Raw genomic sequence first — 22,317 nt, 5'->3', positions numbered from 1 at the left:
GGGTGCCCCCCAACCACAAAGGGACCCAGGCGCCCGGGGATTCCCACTCTCCACCCCCCAAAGGGGCCCAGGCGTCCGGGCTCCTCCCCCCCCTCCCAAGGGGACCCAGGCGTCCTTCCCTCCCCCCCACCCCACCCCCACGCAGGCGGGAGGGGCCCAGGCGTCCGGGCGAGGTCACCTTCTCGGCGGGGCGGCCCCCGGGGCTATAAGGGGCGGCCGCGCGGGGCCGGGCGCCACTGGGCCCTACTGGGAGCCACTGGGACGAGCCGGGAGCATGGGGAAGGAGGTGGCGGGGGGAGATGGTTGGGAGGGAGAGAGGGATGGAGGGATGGAGAGAGGGACGGAGGGAGCGAAACGGGAGGCGAAGGGGGAGATGGGGAGGGAGATGGTCGGGGCTGGAGAGAGGGAACGAGGTGGGACGGAGGGAGAAGGAGAAGGGAGAGATGGAGACAGGACGTGGGGAAGGAGGGAAGGAGAGAGGGACGGAGGGAAGGAGAGAGGGAGGATGGAGGGGGAGACGGAGGGGGAGACGGAGAGAGGGGCCGAGACGGGACGGAGAGCGAGAAGGAAGGGAGAGATGGCGAGCGAGAAGGATGGAGGGAAGGAGAGAGGGAGGACGAAGGATGGAAGGGGGGAGGGAGGGGTGACCCCGACCCTTGACCCCTGACCCCAGGAGAGCTACGAGCTGGGGCCCCGGGGCCAGGCCCCCCCCAAGGGGGCGGCGGCCGCCAAGGGCCGGGGGCGACGCAAGAAGGAGCGGCTGGAGGACATGAAGAAGGAGATGGACGTGGTACGGGGGACTGGGGGGGGCACCAGGAGGGTCTGCGGGGGGACTGGGAGGTCAATATGGGGCCTGGGAGGCACTGGGAGGGACTGGGAGGGTCAACGGGGGAGACTGGGAGGTCAATATGGGGCCTGGGAGGTGCTGGGAGGGACTGGGATGGTCAACGGGGGGGACTGGGAGGTCAATATGGGGCCAGGGAGGCACTGGGAGGGACTGGGATGGTCAACGGGGAGGGACTGGGAGGTCAATATGGGGCTGGGGAGGCACTGGGAGGGACTGGGAGGGTCAATGGGAGGGACTGGGAGGCACTGGTTGGTCAACGGAGGGGACTGGGAGGTCAATATGGGGCCTGGGAGGTGCTGGGAGGGACTGGGAGGGTCAACGGAGGGGACTGGGAGGTCAATATGGGGCCTGGGAGGCGCTGGGAGGTGCTGGGAGGGTCAACGGGGAGGGACTGGGAGGTCAATATGGGGCCGGGGAGGCACTGGGAGGGACTGGGAGGGTCAACGGGGGGGACTGGGAGGTCAATATGGGGCCGGGGATGGACTGGGAGGGTCAACGGGGAGATGGGGAGGTCAATGGGAGAACTGGGAGGGATGACTGGGAGGACTGGAGGAACCGGGAGGGTCAAGGAGGGAGGGGGGGGGGACTGGGGGGACCAGGGGGCTCCATGGGGAGGGGGGAGGGAGAGGTCGGGGGTCAAAGGTCGGAGGTCGGGGCTGAGCCCGGCCCCCCCCCCCCCCCCCCCCCAGGACGACCACAAGCTGGAGCTGCCCGACCTGGAGGCCAAGTACTGCACCAGCCTCACCCGGGTGGGCGACCCCCCTGACCCCGCCCCCATTGACCCCGCCCCCATTGACCCCGCCCCCATTGACCCCGCCCCCACTGACCCCCGACTGCGTCCCGTTGACCCCCGCTGCCCGCCCTTGAACCCCACCGATGACCCTTGACCCTGGTTGACCACACCCCCACGGCATCCCGGTGACCCACCGGTGACCCCCGCTGCCCCCCGGTGACCCCTCATCGCGTCCCGTTGACCTCCCTTGCCGCCCCTTGACCTCTGTCGACCCCCCCCGCCGCCCCCCGTCGACCCCCAAGTGCCCCCATTGAGCCCTCATCGCATCCCGTTGAGCCCCATTGCACCCAGTTGAGCCCCACTGACGTCCCACCACATCCCGTTGACCCCTGCTGCCCCCATTGACCCCCCTGACCCCCACTGCCCCCCATTGACCCCTCATTGCACCCCATTGAGCCCTGTTGACCCCCTGCTGCACCCCGTTGAGCCCCATTGACGTCCCACCGCATCCTGTTGACCCCAGTTGACCCCCCACCGCATCCCGTTGACCCCTGCTGCCCTCATTGACACCCATTGACCCCTCATTGCACCCCATTGACCCCCACTGACCCCCCACTGCATCCCATTGACCCCTGCTGCCCCCATTGACCCCTCATTGCACCCCCTTGAACCCCGGTGACCCCAGTTGAGCCCCATTGACCCCTGCTGACCCCCCACTGCACCCCGTTGACCCCAGTTGAGCCCCGTTGACCCCTGCTGACCCCCCACTGCACCCCGTTGACCCCAGTTGAGCCCCGTTGACCCCTGCTGACCCCCCACTGCACCCCGTTGACCCCAGTTGAGCCCCACTGACCCCCCACTGCACCCCGTTGACCCCTGCTGCCCCCATGGACCCCCCATTGCACCCCGTTGACCCCAGTTGAGCCCCATTGACCCCAGTTGACCCCCCGCAGGGCCTGGGCCCGGGGGCGGCGGCCGAGCGGCTGCTGCGGGACGGCCCCAACGAGCTGCGGCCACCACGCGGGACCCCCGAGTGCCTCAAGTTCGCCCGGCAGCTGGCGGGGGGGCTCCAGTGCCTCATGTGGGTGGCGGCGGCCATCTGCCTGGTGGCCTTCGGCATCCAGCGGGGCCAGGGCGACCTCACCAGCGCCGATGACGTAGGTCCCAGACGCCTGGGCCCCTCCCGGGGGTGGGCGGGCTGGATGCCCGGGTGCCACGGTGGGAAGGGGGGATGGATGGTGGTCACCTACCCGGTGGCCTTGGGCATCCAGCGGGGCCAGGGCGACCTCACCAGCGCCGACGACGTAGGTCCCGGACGCCTGGGCCCCTTCTAGCAGGGGGAACCCAGATGCCTAGGCCCCTCCCAGGGGGATTTTGGGGGTGGGACAGGGCTTCCCGGACACCCAAGTCCCTCCCAAGGGGATTTTGGGGGCGGGACAGGGCTGCCCGGACGCCTGGGCCCCTCCTAGGGGGATTTTGGGGGTGGGACAGGGCTTCCCGGACACCCAAGTCCCTCCCAAGGGGGTTTTGGAGGTGGGACAGGGCTGCCCGGACGCCTGGGCCCCTCCTAGGGGGAGTTTTGGGGGTGGGACAGGGCTGCCCGGACGCCTGGGCCCCTCCCGGGTGACCCAGGCCCTGGCGGTCCCCAGCTGTACCTGGCCATCGCCCTCATCGCCGTCGTCGTCGTCACCGGCTGCTTCGGCTACTACCAGGAGTTCAAGAGCACCAACATCATCGCCAGCTTCAAGAACCTCGTGCCCCAGGTGGGCCGGACGCCTGGGCCCCTCCTCGGGGTTGGGGGTGTCCCACCAGACCTGGACCATGCCCTGGGTCCCTCCTGGAGGTCTGGGACCTTCTCCCGGACACCTGGGTCCCCGGGGTGGTCTATGGGGCTGGGTCCCCTCCCAGACACCCAGGTCCCTGGGGTGGTCTATGGGGCTGGGTCTCCTCCCTGGGGATGGGGGTGTCCCACCAGACCTGGACCATGCCCTGGGTCCCTCCCGGAGGTCTGGGACCTTCTCCCAGACACCTGGGTCCCCGGGGTGGTCTATGGGGCTGGGTCCCCTCCCAGACACCCAGGTCCCTGGGGTGGTCTATGGGGCTGGGTCCCCTCCCGGACGCCTGGGTCCCTCATCCCGGACGCCTGGGCCCCTCCGCGCAGCAAGCCACGGTGATCCGGGAAGGCGACAAGTTCCAGATCGACGCCAACCAGCTGGTGGTGGGCGACGTGGTGGAGATCAAGGGGGGCGACCGGGTGCCGGCCGACATCCGCATCCTCAGCGCCCAGGGCTGCAAAGTGGGGACGCCTGGGCCCCCTGCAGTCCCGGGGGGGGTGGGGGAGGGGACTCCCGGACGCCTGGGCCCCCTATGTAACCAAGGGGGTGGGGGGGGGCCCGGACACCTGGGTCCACTTCTCCACCTTGACGTGATCCTTGACACCTGGGTTTGCTCCTCAGCGTGGGAGGGGCCTGATTGCCCAGACACCTGGGTCCCTCCTGGAGGTGGTGGTGGGTCATGGACACCTGGGTCCCCTTGGGGTGGTCCTGGACACCTGGGTCCCTCCTGGATGCCTGGGTCCCCTAGGGATGGTGGTGGGTCATGGACACCTGGGTCCCCTTGGGGTGGTCCCGGACACCTGGGTCCCTCCTGGAGGTGGTGGTGGGTCATGGACACCTGGGTCCCCTTGGGGTGGTCCCGGACACCTGGGTCCCTCCTGGACACCTGGGTCCCCTGGGGGTGGTGGTGGGTCCTGGACACCTGGATCCCCTTGGGGTGGTCCCGGACACCTGGGTCCCTCCTGGATGCCTGGGTCCCCTAGGGATGGTGGTGGGTCATGGACACCTGGGTCCCCTTGGGGTGGTCCTGGATGCCTGGGTCCTCTCTGGGTGGCCTTGGACACCTGGGTCCTCTTGAGGTGCTGGTGGTCCCGGACACCTGGGTCCCTCCCGGACACCTGGGTCCTCTTGGGGTTGGTGGAGACCAGGACGCCTGGGTCCCCTGGGGATGGTGGTGGGTCATGGACACCTGGATCCCCTTGGGGTGGCCCTGGACACCTGAGTCCTCTCTGGGTGGCTTTGGACACCTGGGTCCCTCCCGGACACCTGGGTCCTCTCGGGGTTGGTGGTGGGGACCCGGACACCTGGGTCCTCTTGAGGTGTTGGTGGTCCCGGATGCCTGGGTCCCTCCCGGACGCCTGGGTCCTCTCTGGGTGGCCCTGGACATCTGGGTCCTCTCGGGGTTGGTGGGGACCCGGACGCCTGGGTCCCTCCCGGACGCCTGGGTCCCCTCAGGTCGATAACTCGTCGCTGACGGGGGAGTCGGAGCCGCAGACGCGGTCGCCCGAGTGCACCCACGAGTCGCCCCTGGAGACCCGCAACATCGCCTTCTTCTCCACCATGTGCCTCGAAGGTGCCCGGACGCCTGGGTCCCTTCCTCGGACACCTGGGTCCTCCCCCGTTGGCTCCCCAATCCCCTGTCCCCCATCCCTCCGCCCGGACACCTGGGTCCCTCCCGGACGCCTGGGTCCCTCGCGCAGGCACGGCCACGGGGTTGGTGATCAACACGGGCGACCGGACCATCATCGGGCGCATCGCCAGCCTGGCCTCGGGCGTGGAGAACGAGAAGACGCCCATCGCCATCGAGATCGAGCACTTCGTCGACATCATCGCCGGCCTCGCCATCTTCTTCGGCGGCACCTTCTTCGTGGTGGCCATGGTCATCGGCTACCCCTTCCTCCGCGCCATGGTCTTCTTCATGGCCATCGTGGTGGCCTACGTGCCCGAGGGGCTGCTGGCCACCGTCACGGTGAGGCCCGGGGCAGGGTGCGCGTGGACCCGGGTGACCGTGGGTCTCCTGAGGTTCATGGGTGCTAGGTGGTCCTAGGGGAGGCTATGGGTGCAACCTGACCCATGGGTGTTAGGTGGGCCCTGGAGGTCCCTATGGGTCCATGGGCACCATGCAAGGTCCAACCCAGTCTGTTGGTGGTCTACGGGCCTTGGAGGTCCCTATGGGGCCATAAGCACCATGCAAGGTCCAGCCCAGCCTGTTGGTGGTCTATGGGCCTTGGAGGTCCCTATGGGGCCATAAGCACCATGCGAGGTCCAACCCAGCCTGTCAGTGGTCTATGGGCCTTGGAGGTCCCTATGGGTCTATGGGCACCATGCGAGGTCCAACCCAGTCTGTGGGTGCTCTATGGGCCTTGAAGGTCCCTATGGGTCCATGGGCACCATGCGAGGTCCAACCCAGTCTGTGGGTGCTCTATGGGCCTTGGAGGTCCCTATGGGGCCATAAGCACCATGCGAGGTCCAACCCAGCCTGTCGGTGGTCTATGGGCCTTGGAGGTCCCTCCGGGTCCAACCCAACCCATGGGTGTTCCATGGGTCCTGGACATCCCTATGGGTCCATGGGCACCATGTGAGGTCCCTCTGGGTCCAACCCAACCCATGGGTCCTCCATGGGCCCCGGACATCCCTACGGGTGCTCCAGGGGCTCCAAGGGGTCCCAGCGGGCGCCCCGGGGGCCTGACGGGCGCCCGGTGGCCCAGGTGTGCCTGTCGCTGACGGCGAAGCGGCTGGCGCGGAAGAACTGCGTGGTGAAGAACCTGGAGGCGGTGGAGACGCTGGGCTCCACCTCGGTCATCTGCTCCGACAAGACGGGCACCCTCACGCAGAACCGCATGACGGTGGCCCACCTCTGGTTCGACAACCAGATCCACACGGCCGACACCACCGAGGACCAGTCAGGTGAGCCTCGGACACCTGGGCCCCCTCCCCGGATGCCTGGGTCCCCACTCGGATGCCTGGGCCCCCTCCCCGGATGCCTGGGCCCCTCCCAGACACCTGCGTCCTTCCCGGACGCCTGGGCCCCTTCCCAGACACCTGGGTCCTTCCCTGCCCGGCTGCCTGGGCCCCTTCCCGGACACCTGGACCCCCATTCCCGGATGCCTGGGCCCCTCCCGGATGCCTGGGCCCCTCCCGGACTCCTGGGTCCCTCCTGGACACCTGGGTCCCTCCCGGACGCCTGGGCCCCCATGCCCGGACGCCTGGGCCCCCTCGCCCGGACGCCTGGGCCCCTTGCCGAGCGCCGGGCGCCCGCAGGGCAGAGCTTTGACCAGTCCTCGGAGACGTGGAGGGCCCTGAGCCGCATCGTCACCCTCTGCAACCGCGCCGTCTTCAAGCCCGGCCAGGACAACGTCCCCGTCGCCAAGGTCCGGACTGGGGGGGACCTATGGGGGCTATAGGGGCCGGCACCCTCCCAGGGGGCCTGTACGGGGCTGGGAGGGGGCTGTAGGGGCCCTATAGGAGGCTATAAGGGTCCTATATGGGGCTGGGAGGAGGCTGTAGGGGCTGGGGCGGGCTATAGGGGCCCTATAGGTGGCTATAATGGTCCTATATGGGGCTGGGATGAGGCTATAGGGCCCCTATAGGAGGCTATAATGGTCCTATATGGGGCTGGGAGGAGGCTATAGGGGCTGGGAGGGGGCTATAGGGGCCCTATAGGAGGCTATAAGGGTCCTATATGGGGCTGGGAGTGGCCTATAGGGTGCCTATATGAGGCTACAGGGTCCTGTATGGGGCTGGGAGGAGGCTATAGAGGCTGGGAGAGAGCTATAGGGGCCAGGACATATATATATATATATAGGGGCATACAGGGGCATACAGAGGATATATAGGGACCTATGGGGGCATACAGGGGCACATAGCGGGCACATAAGGGGCATATAGGGGATGTACGGGGACACATTGGGGCGTGCAGGGGGCAAATAATGGATATACGGGGCATATAGGGAGCACAGAGGGGCATAAAGGGGGCATATAAGGGATATATGGGGGCATATAGGTGCCTATGGGGGCATATGGGAGCATATGGGGTTATATAGGGGTATATAGGGGGCATATAGGGGCATATGGAGGTATACAGGGCCATATAGGGGCCATATAGGGCCCAGGACCATCCCTGGGGGGACCGCAGAGGCCGGGAGGCCTCCGCAGACACAGTGTCATGGTGGCTGGGGGGGCGGAGCATCGGGCGGGGGGGCGGGGCCGACACAGGCGCCACCCCCTGTCCGGCCCCGCCCCGCCCTGGCAAGCCCCGCCCCCGCAGCGCGAGGTCATCGGCGACGCCTCGGAGACGGCGCTGCTCAAGTTCGCCGAGGCGACGGTGGGGAACGTGGCCGAGCAGCGGAGCCGCTACCCCAAGGTCTTCGAGGTGCCCTTCACCTCCGCCAACAAGTTCCAGGTGCGCCGGGGGGGCCCAGGCGTCCGGGGGGGGCCCAGGCGTCCGGGGGGACCCAGGCGTCCAGGAGGGGCCCAGGCGTCCGGGAAGGGGCCCAGGCGTCTGGGAAGGGCCCAGGCATCCGGGAGGGACCCAGGCGTCCGGGAGGGACCCAGGCGTCCGGGAGGGACCCAGGCGTCCGGGAGGGGCCCAGGCGTCCGGGAGGGGCCCAGGCGTCCGGGAGGGACCCAGGCGTCCGGGAGGGACCCAGGCGTCTGGGAAGGGCCCAGGTGTCCGGGAGGGACCCAGGTGTCCGGGAGGGACCCAGGCGTCCGGGAGGGACCCAGGCGTCCGGGAGGGGCCCAGGCGTCCGGGAAGGGGCCCAGGCGTCTGGGAAGGGCCCAGGCATCCGGGAGGGACCCAGGCGTCCGGGAGGGGCCCAGGCGTCCGGGAGGGGCCCAGGCGTCCGGGAAGGGCCCAGGCATCCGGGAGGGACCCAGGCGTCCGGGAAGGGCCCAGGCGTCCGGGAGGGACCCAGGCGTCCGGGAAGGGCCCAGGCGTCCGGGAAGGGCCCAGGCGTCCGGGAGGGGCCCAGGTGTCCAGGGGGGCCCAGGCGTCCAGGAAGGGCCCAGGCGTCCGGGAGGGACCCAGGCGTCCAGGAGGGGCCCAGGCGTCCGGGGGGGATCCAGGCGTCCGGGAAGGGCCCAGGCGTCCGGGAGGGGCCCAGGTGTCCGGGAGGGGCCCAGGTGTCCGGGAAGGGCCCAGGTGTCTGGGAGGGACCCAGGCGTCCAGGAGGGACCCAGGCATCCGGGAGGGGCCCAGGTGTCCGGGAAGGGCCCAGGTGTCCAGGGGGGCCCAGGCGTCCGGGAAGGGACCCAGGCGTCCGGGAGGGGCCCAGGCGTCCGGGAGGGGCCCAGGCGTCCGGGAAGGGCCCAGGTGTCCGGGAGGGGCCCAGGCGTCCGGGAGGGACCCAGGCGTCCGGGAGGGACCCAGGCGTCCGGGAAGGGGCCCAGGCGTCCGGGAGGGGCCCAGGCGTCCGGGAAGGGACCCAGGCGTCCGGGAAGGGCCCAGGCGTCCGGGAGGGGCCCAGGTGTCCAGGGGGGCCCAGGCGTCCGGGAAGGGGCCCAGGCGTCCGGGAAGGGCCCAGGTGTCCGGGGGGGCCCAGGCGTCCGGGGGGGGCCCAGGCGTCCGGGGGGGGCCCAGGTGTCCGGGAGGGGCCCAGGTGTCCAGGGGGGCCCAGGCGTCCGGGAAGGGCCCAGGTGTCCGGGAGGGACCCGGGCATCCCGGAAGGGCCCAGGCGTCCGGGCTGAAGGGCCCCGGCGCCCCGGCGCAGGTGTCGGTGCACGAGGCGGGCGAGCGGCTGCTGCTGGTGCTCAAAGGGGCCCCCGAGCGGGTGCTCGAGCGCTGCGGCAGCGTCATGCTCAAGGGCCAGGAGCTGCCCCTCGACCAGCAGTGGCGCGAGGCCTTCGAGAGCGCCTACGCCGAGCTGGGCGGCCGCGGCGAGCGGGTCCTGGGTGAGCTGCGGGCCACACGCGACACGCGACACGTGACACGCGACACGTGACGCCGCGCGGAGCACGCACACGCCACACGCAATGTGCTATCTGCAACACGGAGCATGCACACGCCACACGCAATGTGCTATGTGCAACGCAGAGCATGCACATGCAACACGGAGCACGCACACACCACATGCAATGTGCTATGTGCAGCATGGAGCATGTGCATGCAACACGGAGCATGCACACGCCACGTGCAACACGCGACACGCCGTGCGGAGCATGCGCACGCCACACACAATGTGCTATGTGCAATGCAGAGCATGCACATGCAACACGGAGCATGCACACATCATGTGGAGCATGCACATGCCACACGCAATGTGCTATGTGCAACACGGAGCATGCACATGCAATATGGAGCATGCACACGCCATGTGCAACATGCTACACGCTATGCGGAGCATGCACACGCCACATGCAATGTGCTATGTGCCACACAGAGCATGCACATGCAATATGGAGCATGCACACACCGTGCAGAGCATGCACACGTGACACGCAATGTGCTATGTGCCACACGGAGCATGCACACGCCACGTGCAACATGCTACATGCTATGCGGAGCATGCACACGCCACACGCAATGTGCCATGTGCCACATGGAGCATGCACACGCCACACGGAGCAGGCACACATCACGCGGAGCATGCACACGCCACATGCAATGTGCTATGTGCAGCATGGAGCATGCACACATCACGCAGAGCATGCACACGCCACACGCAATGTGCTATGTGCCACACGGAGCACGCACACGCCATGTGCAACATGCTACATGCTATGCGGAGCATGCACACGCCACACGCAATGTGCTATGTGCCACACAGAGCATGCACACGCCACACGGAGCATGCACACATCACGCGGAGCATGCACACGCCACACGCAATGTGCTATGTGCAGCACGGAGCACGCACACAACACACAGAGCATGCACACGCAACATGCAACGTGCTGTGTGCAACACGGAGTATGCATGCAGGACATGGAGCATGCACACGCCATGTGCAACACGCTACACGCCACATGGAGCATGTACACGCCATGCAGAGCATGCACACACCATGCACAACACGCTACACGCCATGCGGAGCATGCACAGGCAACACGCAACATGCTACATGCAACAGGGAGCATGCACACGCGACGCGGAGCGTGCACACGCAACATGCTGCACGCAACAGGGAGCGTGCCCGCGTGACGCGGAGCATGCACACGCGCCGTGCCACACGCTACACGCCACACAGATCGCGCGCATGCCACGCGGCGCAGGCACATGCAACACGCAACCTGCCGCGTGCAGCGCGGAGCACGCACACGCGACGCGCGACACGCACACGCAACACGCGACGCGCGACACGGCTCGCGCAGCCGCCGCGGGGGGGGGGGGTGGGACAACGCGGGCCGGGGACATGGGACCCCGCCCTGACAGGTCCCGTGTCCCCCCCCGTGTCCCCCCGTGTCCCCATCCGTCACACGTCACCCTGTGTTCCTCGTGCTCCCGTGTCCCCTACGTGTTGGTCCCTGTCTCCCGTCCCATGTGTGCATGTGCGTTGCATGTGGCTGTCGTGCGTTGCGTGTGCCTGGCGCTGTTGTGCATGTGGTTGCGTGTCACGTGTGCGTTGCGTGTGCGTTGTGTGTGGTTGCATGTGCATTGGGTTTGTGTTGCGTGCGGTTGCATGTCCATTACGTGTGCATTGCATGTGATTGCGTGTGCATTGCATGTGATTGCGTGTGCACTGCCTGTGGTTGCATGTGCACTGCGTGTGCATTGCATGTGCATTGCATGTGGTTGCATGTGCATTGTGTGTGCATTGCGTGTGGTTGCATGTGCATTGCATGTGCACTGTGTGGTTGCATGTGCATTGTGTGTGGTTGCATGTGCATTGCGTGTGCATTGCATGTGGTTGCATGTGCATTGCGTGTGGTTGCATGTGCATTGCGTGTGCACTGTGTGTGGTTGCATGTGCATTGCATGTGCATTGTGTGTGGTTGCATGTGCATTGCATGTGGTTGCATGTGCATTGCGTGTGCACTGTGTGTGGTTGCATGTGCATTGCGTGTGGTTGCATGTGCATTGCGTGTGCATTGTGTGTGGTTGCATGTGGTTGCATGTGCATTGCGTGTGCACTGTGTGTGGTTGCATGTGCATTGCGTGTGCATTGTGTGTGGTTGCATGTGGTTGCATGTGCATTGTGTGTGCACTGTGTGTGGTTGCATGTGCATTGTGTGTGCATTGTGTGTGCATTGCATGTTGTTTCATGTGCATTGCATGTGGTTGCCTGTGCATCGCATGTCCCACATCGCGTGTGCGTGGCGTGTGCGTGGCGTGTGCGTGGCGTGTGCGTGGCATGCGCGTGGCGTGTGCGTGGGCCGTGCGGCGCCAGGCTTCTGCCAGGGCTACCTGGAGGGGCCGGGGGAGGGGCTGAGCGCCGAGCAGCTGCCGGGGGAGGGGCTCTGCTTCACCGGCCTCGTCGCCATGATCGACCCCCCCCGCGCCTCCGTCCCCGCCGCCGTGCGCAAGTGCCGCACCGCCGGCATCCGGGTGAGTCCCACGCGCCACACGCTGCACCCCGTGGGCAATGCACAACGCGCAACACGCAACACGCAACGTGCAGTGCACAGCATGCAATGCACAACATGTAACATGCAACATGCAATGCACAACATGCAACGTGCAATGCACAACACGCAACATGCAATGTGCAATGCACAACATGCAATGCACAACATGTAACACGCAATGTGCAATGCACAACATGTAACATGCAACGTGCAATGCACAACATGCAACGTGCAACGCACAACATGCCATGTGAAATGCAAAACATGCAACATGCAACGTGCAATGCACAACACAACATGCAACGTGCAATGCACACTATGCAATGCACAACATGTAACACGCAACGTGCAATGTGCAGTGCACAACTTGCAAGGCACAACACATAACATGCAACGTGCAATGCACAACATGTAACACACAATGTGCAACGCACAACACGCAACATGCCATGTGCAATGCACAACATGCAACATGCAATGTGCAATACGTAACACGCAACGTGCAATGTGCAACATGCAATCTGCATTGCACAACATGCAATGCACAACACGTAACATGCCATGTGCAATGCGCAACATGCAACATGCAGTGCACAACACGTAACACGTAACGTGCAATGCACAACACGCAATGTGCAATGTGCAACATGCAATGCACAACATGCAACACGCAATGCACAAAACAGAACATGCGACACACACGCAATGTGAATGCAACTGTCCGTGTCCCCGTGTCCGTGTTCCCATGTCCGTGTCCCCGTGTCCTCGTGTTCCTGTGTCCGTGCACATGTCCCCGTCCCCATGTGCGTGTCCCCGTCCCCATGTGCGTGTCCCCATGTCCGTGTGCACGTCCCCGTGTCCCCCGTGTGCCCGTGTCGCCATGTCCCCGTGGCAGGTGATCATGGTGACGGGCGACCACCCCATCACGGCTCGGGCCATCGCCGGCTCCGTCGGCATCATCTCGGAGGGCAGCGAAACCCCTGAGGACCTGGCGGCTCGGCTGCGCCTGCCCCTCGAGCAGGTCGACTACAGGTGAGCGGGGGCCCAGGCGTCCGGGAAGGGCCCAGGCGTCCGGGAGGGGCCCAGGCGTCCAGGAAGGGACCCAGGTGTCCGGGAGGGGCCCAGGCGTCCGGGAAGGGGCCCAGGCGTCCGGGAAGGGACCCAGGCGTCCGGGAGGGACCCAGGCGTCCGGGAAGGACCCAGGCGTCCGGGAGGGACCCAGGTGTCCGGGAAGGGACCCAGGCGTCCGGGAGGGACCCAGGCGTCCGGGAAGGACCCAGGTGTCCGGGAAGGGCCCAGGCGTCCGGGAGGGGCCCAGGCGTCCGGGAAGGGCCCAGGCGTCCGGGAGGGGCCCAGGCGTCCAGGAAGGGACCCAGGTGTCCGGGAGGGGCCCAGGCGTCCGGGAAGGGGCCCAGGCGTCCGGGAAGGGACCCAGGCGTCCGGGAGGGACCCAGGCGTCCGGGAAGGACCCAGGCGTCCGGGAGGGACCCAGGTGTCCGGGAAGGGACCCAGGCGTCCGGGAGGGACCCAGGCGTCCGGGAAGGACCCAGGTGTCCGGGAAGGGCCCAGGCGTCCGGGAAGGACCCAGGTGTCCGGGAAGGGCCCAGGCGTCCGGGAAGGGACCCAGGCGTCCGGGAGGGGCCCAGGCGTCCGGGAAGGACCCAGGCGTCCGGGAGAGGCCCAGGTGTCCGGGAGGGGCCCAGGTGTCCGGGAGGGACCCAGGCGTCCGGGAAGGACCCAGGTGTCCGGGAAGGGCCCAGGCGTCCGGGAAGGACCCAGGTGTCCGGGAGAGGCCCAGGTGTCCGGGAGGGGCCCAGGTGTCCGGGAGGGACCCAGGCGTCCGGGAAGGACCCAGGCGTCCGGGAAGGGCCCAGGTGTCCGGGAGAGGCCCAGGTATCCGGGAGGGGCCCAGGTGTCCGGGAGGGACCCAGGCGTCCGGGAAGGGCCCAGGCGCCCGGGAAGGGCCCAGGTGTCCATGAGGGGCCCAGGCGTCCGGGAAGGGCCCAGGCGTCCGGGAGGGACCCAGGCGTCCGGGAGGGGCCCAGGCGTCCAAGAGGGGCCCAGGCGTCCGGGAGGGACCCAGGCGTCCGGGAAGGGCCCAGGCGTCCGGGAGGGACCCAGGCGTCCGGGAGGGACCCAGGCGTCCAAGAGGGACCCAGGCGTCCGGGAAGGGCCCAGGCGTCCGGGAGGGGCCCAGGCGTCCGGGAAGGGCCCAGGTGTCCATGAGGGGCCCAGGCGTCCGGGAAGGGCCCAGGCGTCCGGGAGGGACCCAGGCGTCCGGGAGGGGCCCAGGCGTCCGGGAAGGGCCCAGGCATCCGGGAGGGACCCAGGCGTCTGGGAGGGGCCCAGGCGTCCGGGAGGGGCCCAGGCGTCCAAGAGGGGCCCAGGCGTCCGGGAGGGACCCAGGCGTCCGGGAAGGGCCCAGGCGTCCGGGAGGGGCCCAGGCGTCCGGGAAGGACCCAGGCGTCCGGGAGGGACCCAGGCGTCCGGGAGGGACCCAGGCGTCCGGGAGGGACCCAGGCGTCCGGAAGGGGCCCAGGTGTCCGGGAAGGGCCCAGGTGTCCGGGAAGGGCCCAGGCGTCCGGGAGGGGCCCAGGCGTCCGGGAGGGGCCCAGGCGTCCGGGAGGGACCCAGGCGTCTGGGAGGGGCCCAGGCGTCCGAGAGGGGCCCAGGCGTCCGGGAGGGGCCCAGGCGTCCGGGCAGGGGCCCAGGCGTCCGGGAGGGGCCCAGGCGTCCGGGAGGGACCCAGGCGTCTGGGAGGGGCCCAGGCGTCCGGGAGGGGCCCAGGCGTCCGGGAGGGACCCAGGCGTCCGGGCAGGGGCCCAGGCGTCCGGCAGCCAGCGTGCGGCCGCGCAGGCAGGCCCGGGCCCGGGTGCTCACCGGGGCGCAGCTGCAGGAGATGGAGCCGGCGGCGCTGGTGGACGCCCTGCGCACCCACCCCGAGATGGTCTTCGCCCGCACGTCGCCCCAGCAGAAGCTCATCATCGTGGAGAGCTGCCAGCGCCTGGTGGGGACCCGGGGACACGGGGGGACATGGGGGGACATGGAGGGACATAGGGACATTGGGGACCTTGGGGACATGGGGGGACATGAGGGGACATGGAGGGACATGGAGGGACATGGGGGGACATAGGGACATTGGGGACCTTGGGGACATGGGGGGGACCAAGGGACATGGTGGACATCATGGGCACATGGGGACATGGAGTGACCTCAGGGACATGGGGGACATGGGACACGGTGGCCATCAGGGACATGTAGGGGGACGCTGGGGACACACGGACATTGGGGACCTTGGGGACATGGTGGACATCATGGACATGGAGGGACATGGAGGACATGGCCCATGGTGGACACCATGGACAACATGTCCACGCATGCACCACGTCCCTGAACCGTCTGTATCCCATGCGCGTGGCATGTGCGTGGCATGTGCATCCCGTGTTTGCGTGTCCCCGCGTCCCCAGGGCGCCATCGTGGCGGTGACGGGCGACGGCGTGAACGACTCGCCGGCGCTGAAGAAGGCCGACATCGGGGTGGCCATGGGCATCGCCGGCTCCGACGCCGCCAAGAACGCCGCCGACATGATCCTGCTCGACGACAACTTCGCCTCCATCGTCACCGGCGTCGAGCAGGGTGCGACACGCGTGTGCGGCGGGGTCACGCGTGTGCGGCGACACGCGTGTTGGGGGAGGACGCGCGTTTCGGGTGTCCATCATCACCCACCTCCACCACCGTTGGGCAGGTTGGGACATGCGTGAACACGTGTGAACACGTGTGATCATGCACAAACACATGTGAACACGCATGATCATGCTTAAACACGCACGAACAGACCCACAAATGTGCCCAAAGATGCACAAACACACGTGGGTCCACACGGGCGCACACGGCTGCAGCCGAACGGCTGCGAACACACGATAGCACGCATGAACACACGTGTAGACATCGTAACACATGAGAACACACTTGAACATGTGGGTAGACCTCATAACACGTGAGAACATGCGTGAACATGTGTGTAGATGTCATGAAACGTGCAGACACACGTGAACATGCATGTAGACACCATAACACATGAGAACACACACCACGTGAACATGTGTATAGCCATCATAACAGGCGAGAACATGCATGAACAGGCGTGTAGACACCATAACATGTGTGAACACACGTGTAGACACCATAACGTGAGAACACGCACCACATGAACATGTGTATAGCCATCATAACAGGCGAGAACATGCATGAACAGGCGTGTAGACACCATAACACATGCAAACACGCATGTAGACACCATAACACGTGCGAACACGCGTGACGGCCGCCCCCCCGTCCCCGCAGGCCGCCTCATCTTCGACAACCTGAAGAAGTCCATCGCCTACACGCTGACCAAGAACATCCCCGAGCTGACGCCCTACCTGGTCTACATCACCGCCAGCGTCCCCCTGCCCCTGGGCTGCATCACCATCCTCTTCATCGAGCTCTGCACCGACATCGTACGTGTGTCCCGCCCCACCCCCCCTGCCCCCCACCCGGACGCCTGGGCCCCTTCCCCGGACACTTGGGTCCCTCCCAGATGCCTGGGCCCCTCCTGGACTCCTGGGCCCTTCCCGGACGCCTGGGCCCTTCCCAGACACCTGGGTCCTTCCCGGACACCTGGGCCCCTCCCGGATGCCTGGCTCCCTCCCCGGACGCCTGGGCCCCTCCCGGACACCTGGGCCCCTCCCGGACGCCTGGGCCCCTCCCGGACGCCTGGGCCCTTCCCAGACACCTGGGTCCTTCCCGGACACCTGGGCCCTTCCCGGACGCCTGGGCCCCTCCCGGACGCCTGGGCCCTTCCCGGACACCTGGGCCCCTCCCCGGACGCCTGGGCCCCTCCCGGACACCTGGGCCCCTCCTGGACACCTGGGCCCTTCCCGGACGCCTGGGCCCTTCCCGACAGTTCCCCTCGGTGTCCCTGGCCTACGAGCGGGCTGAGAGCGACATCATGCACCTGAAGCCGCGCAACCCCCGGCGCGACCGGCTGGTCAACGAGCCCCTGGCTGCCTACTCCTACTTCCAGATCGGTGCGCCCGGACGCCGGGGCCCTCGGCACGGGGGGGGAGGGGGGGAGGGCAGGGCGCCCGGACGCCTGGGTCCCCCGGCAGGGGCGGGGGGGGGTGTCAGACACTGTGGGGGGTCCACAAATGCCTGAGTCCTTGGGATGGGGAGGTTCGTGGATGCTTCTGTCCCTGCCCCGGACGCCTGGGACCCTCATGGACACCTGGGTCCTTCCTGGATGCCTGGGCCCCTCCCGGACACCTGGGCCCCTCCCGGACACCTGGGTCCCTCCCGGACACCTGGGCCCCTCCCGGACGCCTGGGCCCTTCCCGGACACCTGGGTCCCTTCCCGGACGCCTGGGTCCCTCCCGGACGCCTGGGCCCTTCCCGGACACCTGGGTCCCTCCCGGACGCCTGGGCCCCTCCCGGACGCCTGGGCCCTTCCCGGACACCTGGGTCCCTTCCCGGACGCCTGGGCCCCTCCCTGCCCGGACGCCTGGGCCCCTCCTGGATGCCTGGACCCCTCCGTCCCCGGACGCCTGGGCCCCTCCTGGATGCCTGGGCCCCTCCCCTCCCGGACGCCTGGGCCCCTCCCTGCCCGGACGCCTGGGCCCCTCCTGGATGCCTGGGCCCTCCCCGGACGCCTGGGCCCCCCCCGGACGCCTGGGCCCCGCGCAGGCGCTGCGCTGAGCCCCCCCCCCCCCGGCCGCAGGCGCCATGCAGTCCTTCGCCGGCTTCGTCGACTACTTCGTGGCGCTGGCGCAGGAGGGCTGGTGGCCGGCGCTGGTGCTGGGGCTGCGGCCGCGCTGGGAGGACACGCGCGAGCAGGAGCTGCAGGACAGCTACGGGCAGCAGTGGGTGCGTCTCCCCTACGCCGCCCCTATACAGGCCCTACGCGTCCCCTATACCGGCTCTATGCGTCCCCTATACGCTCCTATGCAGGCCCCTATAGGGCCGCCTCGCATCCCCTGTATGGACCCTGTGTGGCCCCTACGCATCCCCTATATGGGCCCTACACGGTCCCCATATGGCCCTATACAGGCCCCTATATGGCTGCTTCAGATCCCCTCTACGGACCCTATATGGACCCTATGCAGTCCCCATATGGCCCTATACAGACTCCTGTATGGCCGCTCCACATCCCCTATATGGGCCCTATATGGCCCCTAGACATCCCCCATTTGAACCCTATGCAGACCCTATATGCTCCTATACAGGCCCCTATATGGCTGCTCCACATCCCTTATATGGGCCCTATATTGCCCCTACACTTCCCCTATACGGACCCTATGCAGTCCCCATATGCTCCTATACAGGCCTCTGTATGGCCTCTACACAGTCCCTATATGGCCCTATACAGACCCCCTATACAGCCACTCCACATCCCCAATATGGACCCTATACTGCCCCTACGCGGGCCCTACACAGTCCCAATACAGGCCCCTATAGCGGCCACCTACACATGTCCTGTATGGACCCTGCACAGTCTCTATACGGCCCCTATACAGGCCCTTACACATCCCCTGTGTGGTCCCTATACGCGTCCCTACACAGGCCCCGTACGGCCCCCACACAACCCTATAGAAGCCGCTCTATAAACCCTATATGGCCCCTATACGGGCCCGGCACAGACCCCTATCCGGCACCTAGTGCAGCCCCTACACAGCCCCTCTATGGGCCCCATGGAGCCCGACACGTGTGTTACACTGGGGGCGGGGGGAGGCGGGGGGAAGCGTGTTGTGGCGTGTCGATGCGTGTCAACACATGTCGACGCATGTCGGCTCACATGCGTGTCGTGGTGTGCGCAGACGTTCGCGCAGCGGCTGCGGCAGCAGCACATGTGTCACACCAGGCGCAGGGGGTGACACGTGTCGATGCGTGTCAATGCGTGTCGATGCATGTCGATGCGTGTCGATGCGTGTCAATGTGTGTCAATGCATGTCGATGTGTGTTGATGCGTGTTGATGCGTGTCGATGCGTGTCGATGCATGTTGATGTGTGTTGATGCATGTTGATGTGTGTTGATGCATGTTGATGCATGTCAATGCATGTTGATGCATGTTGATGTGTGTCAATGCATGTCAATGCATGTCGATGCGTGTCGATGCGTGTCGATGCGTGTCAATGCATGTCGATGCATGTCGATGCGTGTCGATGCGTGTCAATGCATGTTGATGCATGTCGATGCATGTCAATGCGTGTCGATGCATGTTGATGCGTGTTGATGCATGTCAATGTGTGTCAATGCATGTCGATTCATGTCAATGCGTGTCGATGCATGTTGATGCGTGTTGATGCATGTCAATGTGTGTCAATGCGTGTCGACGCATGTTGGCGCGTGCTGACACGCGTGTCATGGCGTGGCAGACGTTCGCGCAGCGGCTGCAGCAGCAGTACACGTGTTACACCGGGCGCAGGGGCGACGCGTGTCGATGCGTGTCGATGCGTGTCGGTGCATGTCGATGCATGTTGATGTGTGTCAGTGCATGTCGATGCATGTCAATGCGTGTCGATGTGTGTGAATGCGCGTCGATGCATGTCAATGTGTGTCGATGCGTGTCGGCGCGTGCTGACACGCGTGTTCACACACGCGCACGGCAGACGTTCGCGCAGCGGCTGCGGCAGCAGTACACGTGTCACACCAGCTGCGCAGGGGGCGATGCGTGTTGATGCATGTTGATGCGTGTCGATGAGTGTCAATGTGTGTCGATGCATGTCGATGCATGTCAATGTGTGTCGATGCGTGTCAATGCATGTCGATGCATGTCGATGCATGTTGATGCGTGTCAATGCATGTTGATGCATGTCGATGTGTGTCGATGCATGTCGATGCGTGTCGATGCGTGTCAATGTGTGTCGATGCGTGTCGATGCGTGTCGATGCGTGTCGATGCGTGTCGATGCATGTCAATGCGTGTCGATGCATGTCAATGTGTGTCGATGCGTGTCAATGCGTGTCGATGCGTGTCGATGTGTGTCGATGCGTGTCAATGCGTGTCGATGCGTGTCGATGTGTGTCGATGCATGTCGATGCGTGTCGATGCATGTCAATGTGTGTCGATGCGTGTCAATGTGTGTCGATGCGTGTCAATGCGTGTCGATGCGTGTCGATGCGTGTCGATGCATGTCAATGCGTGTCGATGCGTGTCGACGCGTGTCGGCGCGTGCTGACACGCGTGTCGTGGCGTGGCAGACCTTCGCGCAGCGCCTGCGGCAGCAGTACACGTGTTACACCGTGTTCTTCATCAGCATCGAGATGTGCCAGATCGCCGACGTGCTCATCCGCAAGACCCGGCGCCTCTCGCTGCTGCAGCAGGGGCTGCTGCGGTGACGCCGGGGGCTATGGGGGGGCTATAGGGGCTGCTATAGGGGGCTATAGGGGTCAGGGCTGCTATAGGGGCTGCTATCAGGGATGGGGGCTCCTATAGGGGCTGCTATAGGGGGGCCATAGAGCTGCTACAGGGGTTATAGGGCTTCTACAGGGGATGGGGGCTGCTATGGGGGGGCTATAGGGGCTGCTATAGGGGATTGGGGCTCCGATGGGGCTGCTGTAAGGGCTATAGGGGCTGCTATAGGGGCTGCTATGGGGGTGGGGGCTCCTATAGGGGCTGCTATAAGGGCTATAGCAAACGCTATGGGGCTGCTATAGGGGTCTAGGGGCTGCTATAGGGGATGGGGGCTGCTATAAGGGCTATAGGGGATGCTATGGGGATTCTATAGGGGTCTAGGGGCAGCTATAGGGCATGGGGGCTGCTATAAGGGCTGCTATAAGGGCTATAGGGGATGCTATAGGAGCTGCTATAGGGGACAGGGCCTGCTATAGGGGCCTAGGGGCTGCTATAGGAGCTTTGGGGGCTGCTATAGGGGATGGGCTATAGGGGATGGGGACTATAAGGGCCTGGATTTAGGAGACGGGCTACAGGGGCCACTCCAGGGGACTGCTCTGGGGATGGGGGCTATAGGGGACAGGGGGCTATAGGGGGCTGCTGAAGGGGACAGGCTTCCACCACGGGGCTATAGGGAACTGGCTATAGCGGAAGGGGGCTATAGGGGGCCGCTATAGGGGAAAGGGCTGCTATAGGGGCCTATAGGTGCCCCCAGAGGCCTATAGGGGCTATAGGTGCCGTCTGCCCGCAGGAACCACATCCTGGTGATCGCCATCGTCTTCCAGGTCTCCATCGGCTGCTTCCTCTGCTACTGCCCCGGGATGCCCTATATCTTCAACTTCATGCCCATCCGGTGCGCCCGGACGCCTGGGCCCCTGCCCTGCCCCTCCCGGACGCCTGGGCCCCTCCCGGACGCCTGGGCCCCTCCCGGACGCCTGGGCCCCTTCCCTGCCCCTCCCGGACGCCTGGGCCCTTCCCGGACGCCTGGGCCCCTTCCCTGCCCCTCCCGGACGCCTGGGCCCTTCCCGGACGCCTGGGCCCCTTCCCTGCCCCTCCCGGACGCCTGGGCCCTTCCCGGACGCCTGGGCCCTTCCCGGACGCCTGGGCCCCTTCCCTGCCCCTCCCGGACGCCTGGGCCCCTCCCGGACACCTGGGCCCTTCCCGGACGCCTGGGCCCCTTCCCGGACGCCTGGGCCCCCTGACCCTCTCCCTCCCCCCCCCCCCCAGGTTCCAGTGGTGGCTGGTGCCGATGCCCTTCGGCATCCTCATCCTCCTCTACGACGAGATCCGGAAACTGGGAGTGCGGCGGCACCCGGGAAGTGAGTAACCGCCCCGGACGCCTGGGCCCTTCCCAGACACCTGGGTCCTTCCCAAATACCTGGGTCCCCCCGGATGCCTGGGCCCCTCCCTGCCCCGGACGCCTGGGCCCCTCTTGGATTGCCTGGGTCCCTTCCCGGACACCTGGGACTTTCCCGGACGCCTGGGTCCTTCCCAAATACCTGGGCCCCTCCCGGACACCTGGGTCCCCCCCGGACGCCTGGGCCCTTCCTGGATGCCTGGGCCCCTCCCGGACACCCGGGTCCCTCCCGGACGCCTGGGCCCCTCCCGGACGCCTGGGTCCCTCCCGGACGCCTGGGCCCTTCCCGGACACCTGGGTCCCACTCGGACGCCTGGGTCCCCCCCGGACGCCTGGGCCCTTCCCAGACGCCTGGGCCCCTCCCGGACACCTGGGCCCTTCCTGGACTCCTGGGACCCTTCCCGGACGCCTGGGTCCCTCCCGGACGCCTGGGCCCCTCCCGGACGCCTGGGTCCCTCCCGGACGCCTGGGCCCCTCCCGGACGCCTGGGCCCCGCTGACGCCCTCCCTCCCCCCGCAGGCTGGTGGGACCGCGAGCTCTACTACTGAGGACGGCGCCGGAAGAGGGGGGAGGGGGACGGGGCCCCGTCGCCATGGAGACAATAAAGACGCC

The 22,317-nt window shown here is 66.6% G+C and overlaps 1 protein-coding gene across 1 annotated transcript; it reads left to right on the top strand.

Moving 5' to 3' along the window:
• The first annotated feature begins 274 nt into the window (after positions 1 to 274).
• Positions 275 to 22,316, top strand: ATP4A (ATPase H+/K+ transporting subunit alpha). Its single transcript, XM_067317161.1, has 23 exons — positions 275 to 286; positions 674 to 790; positions 1,537 to 1,596; positions 2,534 to 2,737; positions 3,230 to 3,343; positions 3,742 to 3,876; positions 4,871 to 4,988; positions 5,116 to 5,384; positions 6,124 to 6,322; positions 6,677 to 6,786; positions 7,683 to 7,817; positions 9,127 to 9,307; positions 11,743 to 11,900; positions 12,816 to 12,952; positions 14,777 to 14,927; positions 15,388 to 15,556; positions 16,265 to 16,419; positions 16,866 to 16,989; positions 17,676 to 17,821; positions 20,156 to 20,289; positions 21,100 to 21,201; positions 21,576 to 21,667; positions 22,225 to 22,316. The coding sequence occupies exons 1-23, from the start codon at positions 275 to 277 to the stop codon at positions 22,251 to 22,253; spliced, it is 3,051 nt and encodes a 1,016-aa protein (XP_067173262.1). The 3' UTR covers positions 22,254 to 22,316.
• The last annotated feature ends 1 nt before the right edge of the window (position 22,317 follows it).

Source organism: Apteryx mantelli, unplaced genomic scaffold, assembly GCF_036417845.1.
Source record: "Apteryx mantelli isolate bAptMan1 unplaced genomic scaffold, bAptMan1.hap1 HAP1_SCAFFOLD_278, whole genome shotgun sequence".
Classification (NCBI taxonomy): Eukaryota; Metazoa; Chordata; class Aves; order Apterygiformes; family Apterygidae; genus Apteryx; species Apteryx mantelli.
The sequence above is the reverse complement of the archived record's forward strand: the minus strand, read 5'-3'. Positions and strand labels throughout refer to the sequence as shown.

Bases quoted from the DNA above. Each gene is read 5' to 3' on its own strand.
- ATP4A (XM_067317161.1), top strand. The intron at 1,597-2,533 runs GTGGGCGACCCC...GACCCCCCGCAG, and splicing joins ACTGCACCAGCCTCACCCGG to GGCCTGGGCCCGGGGGCGGC. The intron at 12,953-14,776 runs GTGAGCGGGGGC...GCGGCCGCGCAG, and splicing joins CTCGAGCAGGTCGACTACAG to GCAGGCCCGGGCCCGGGTGC.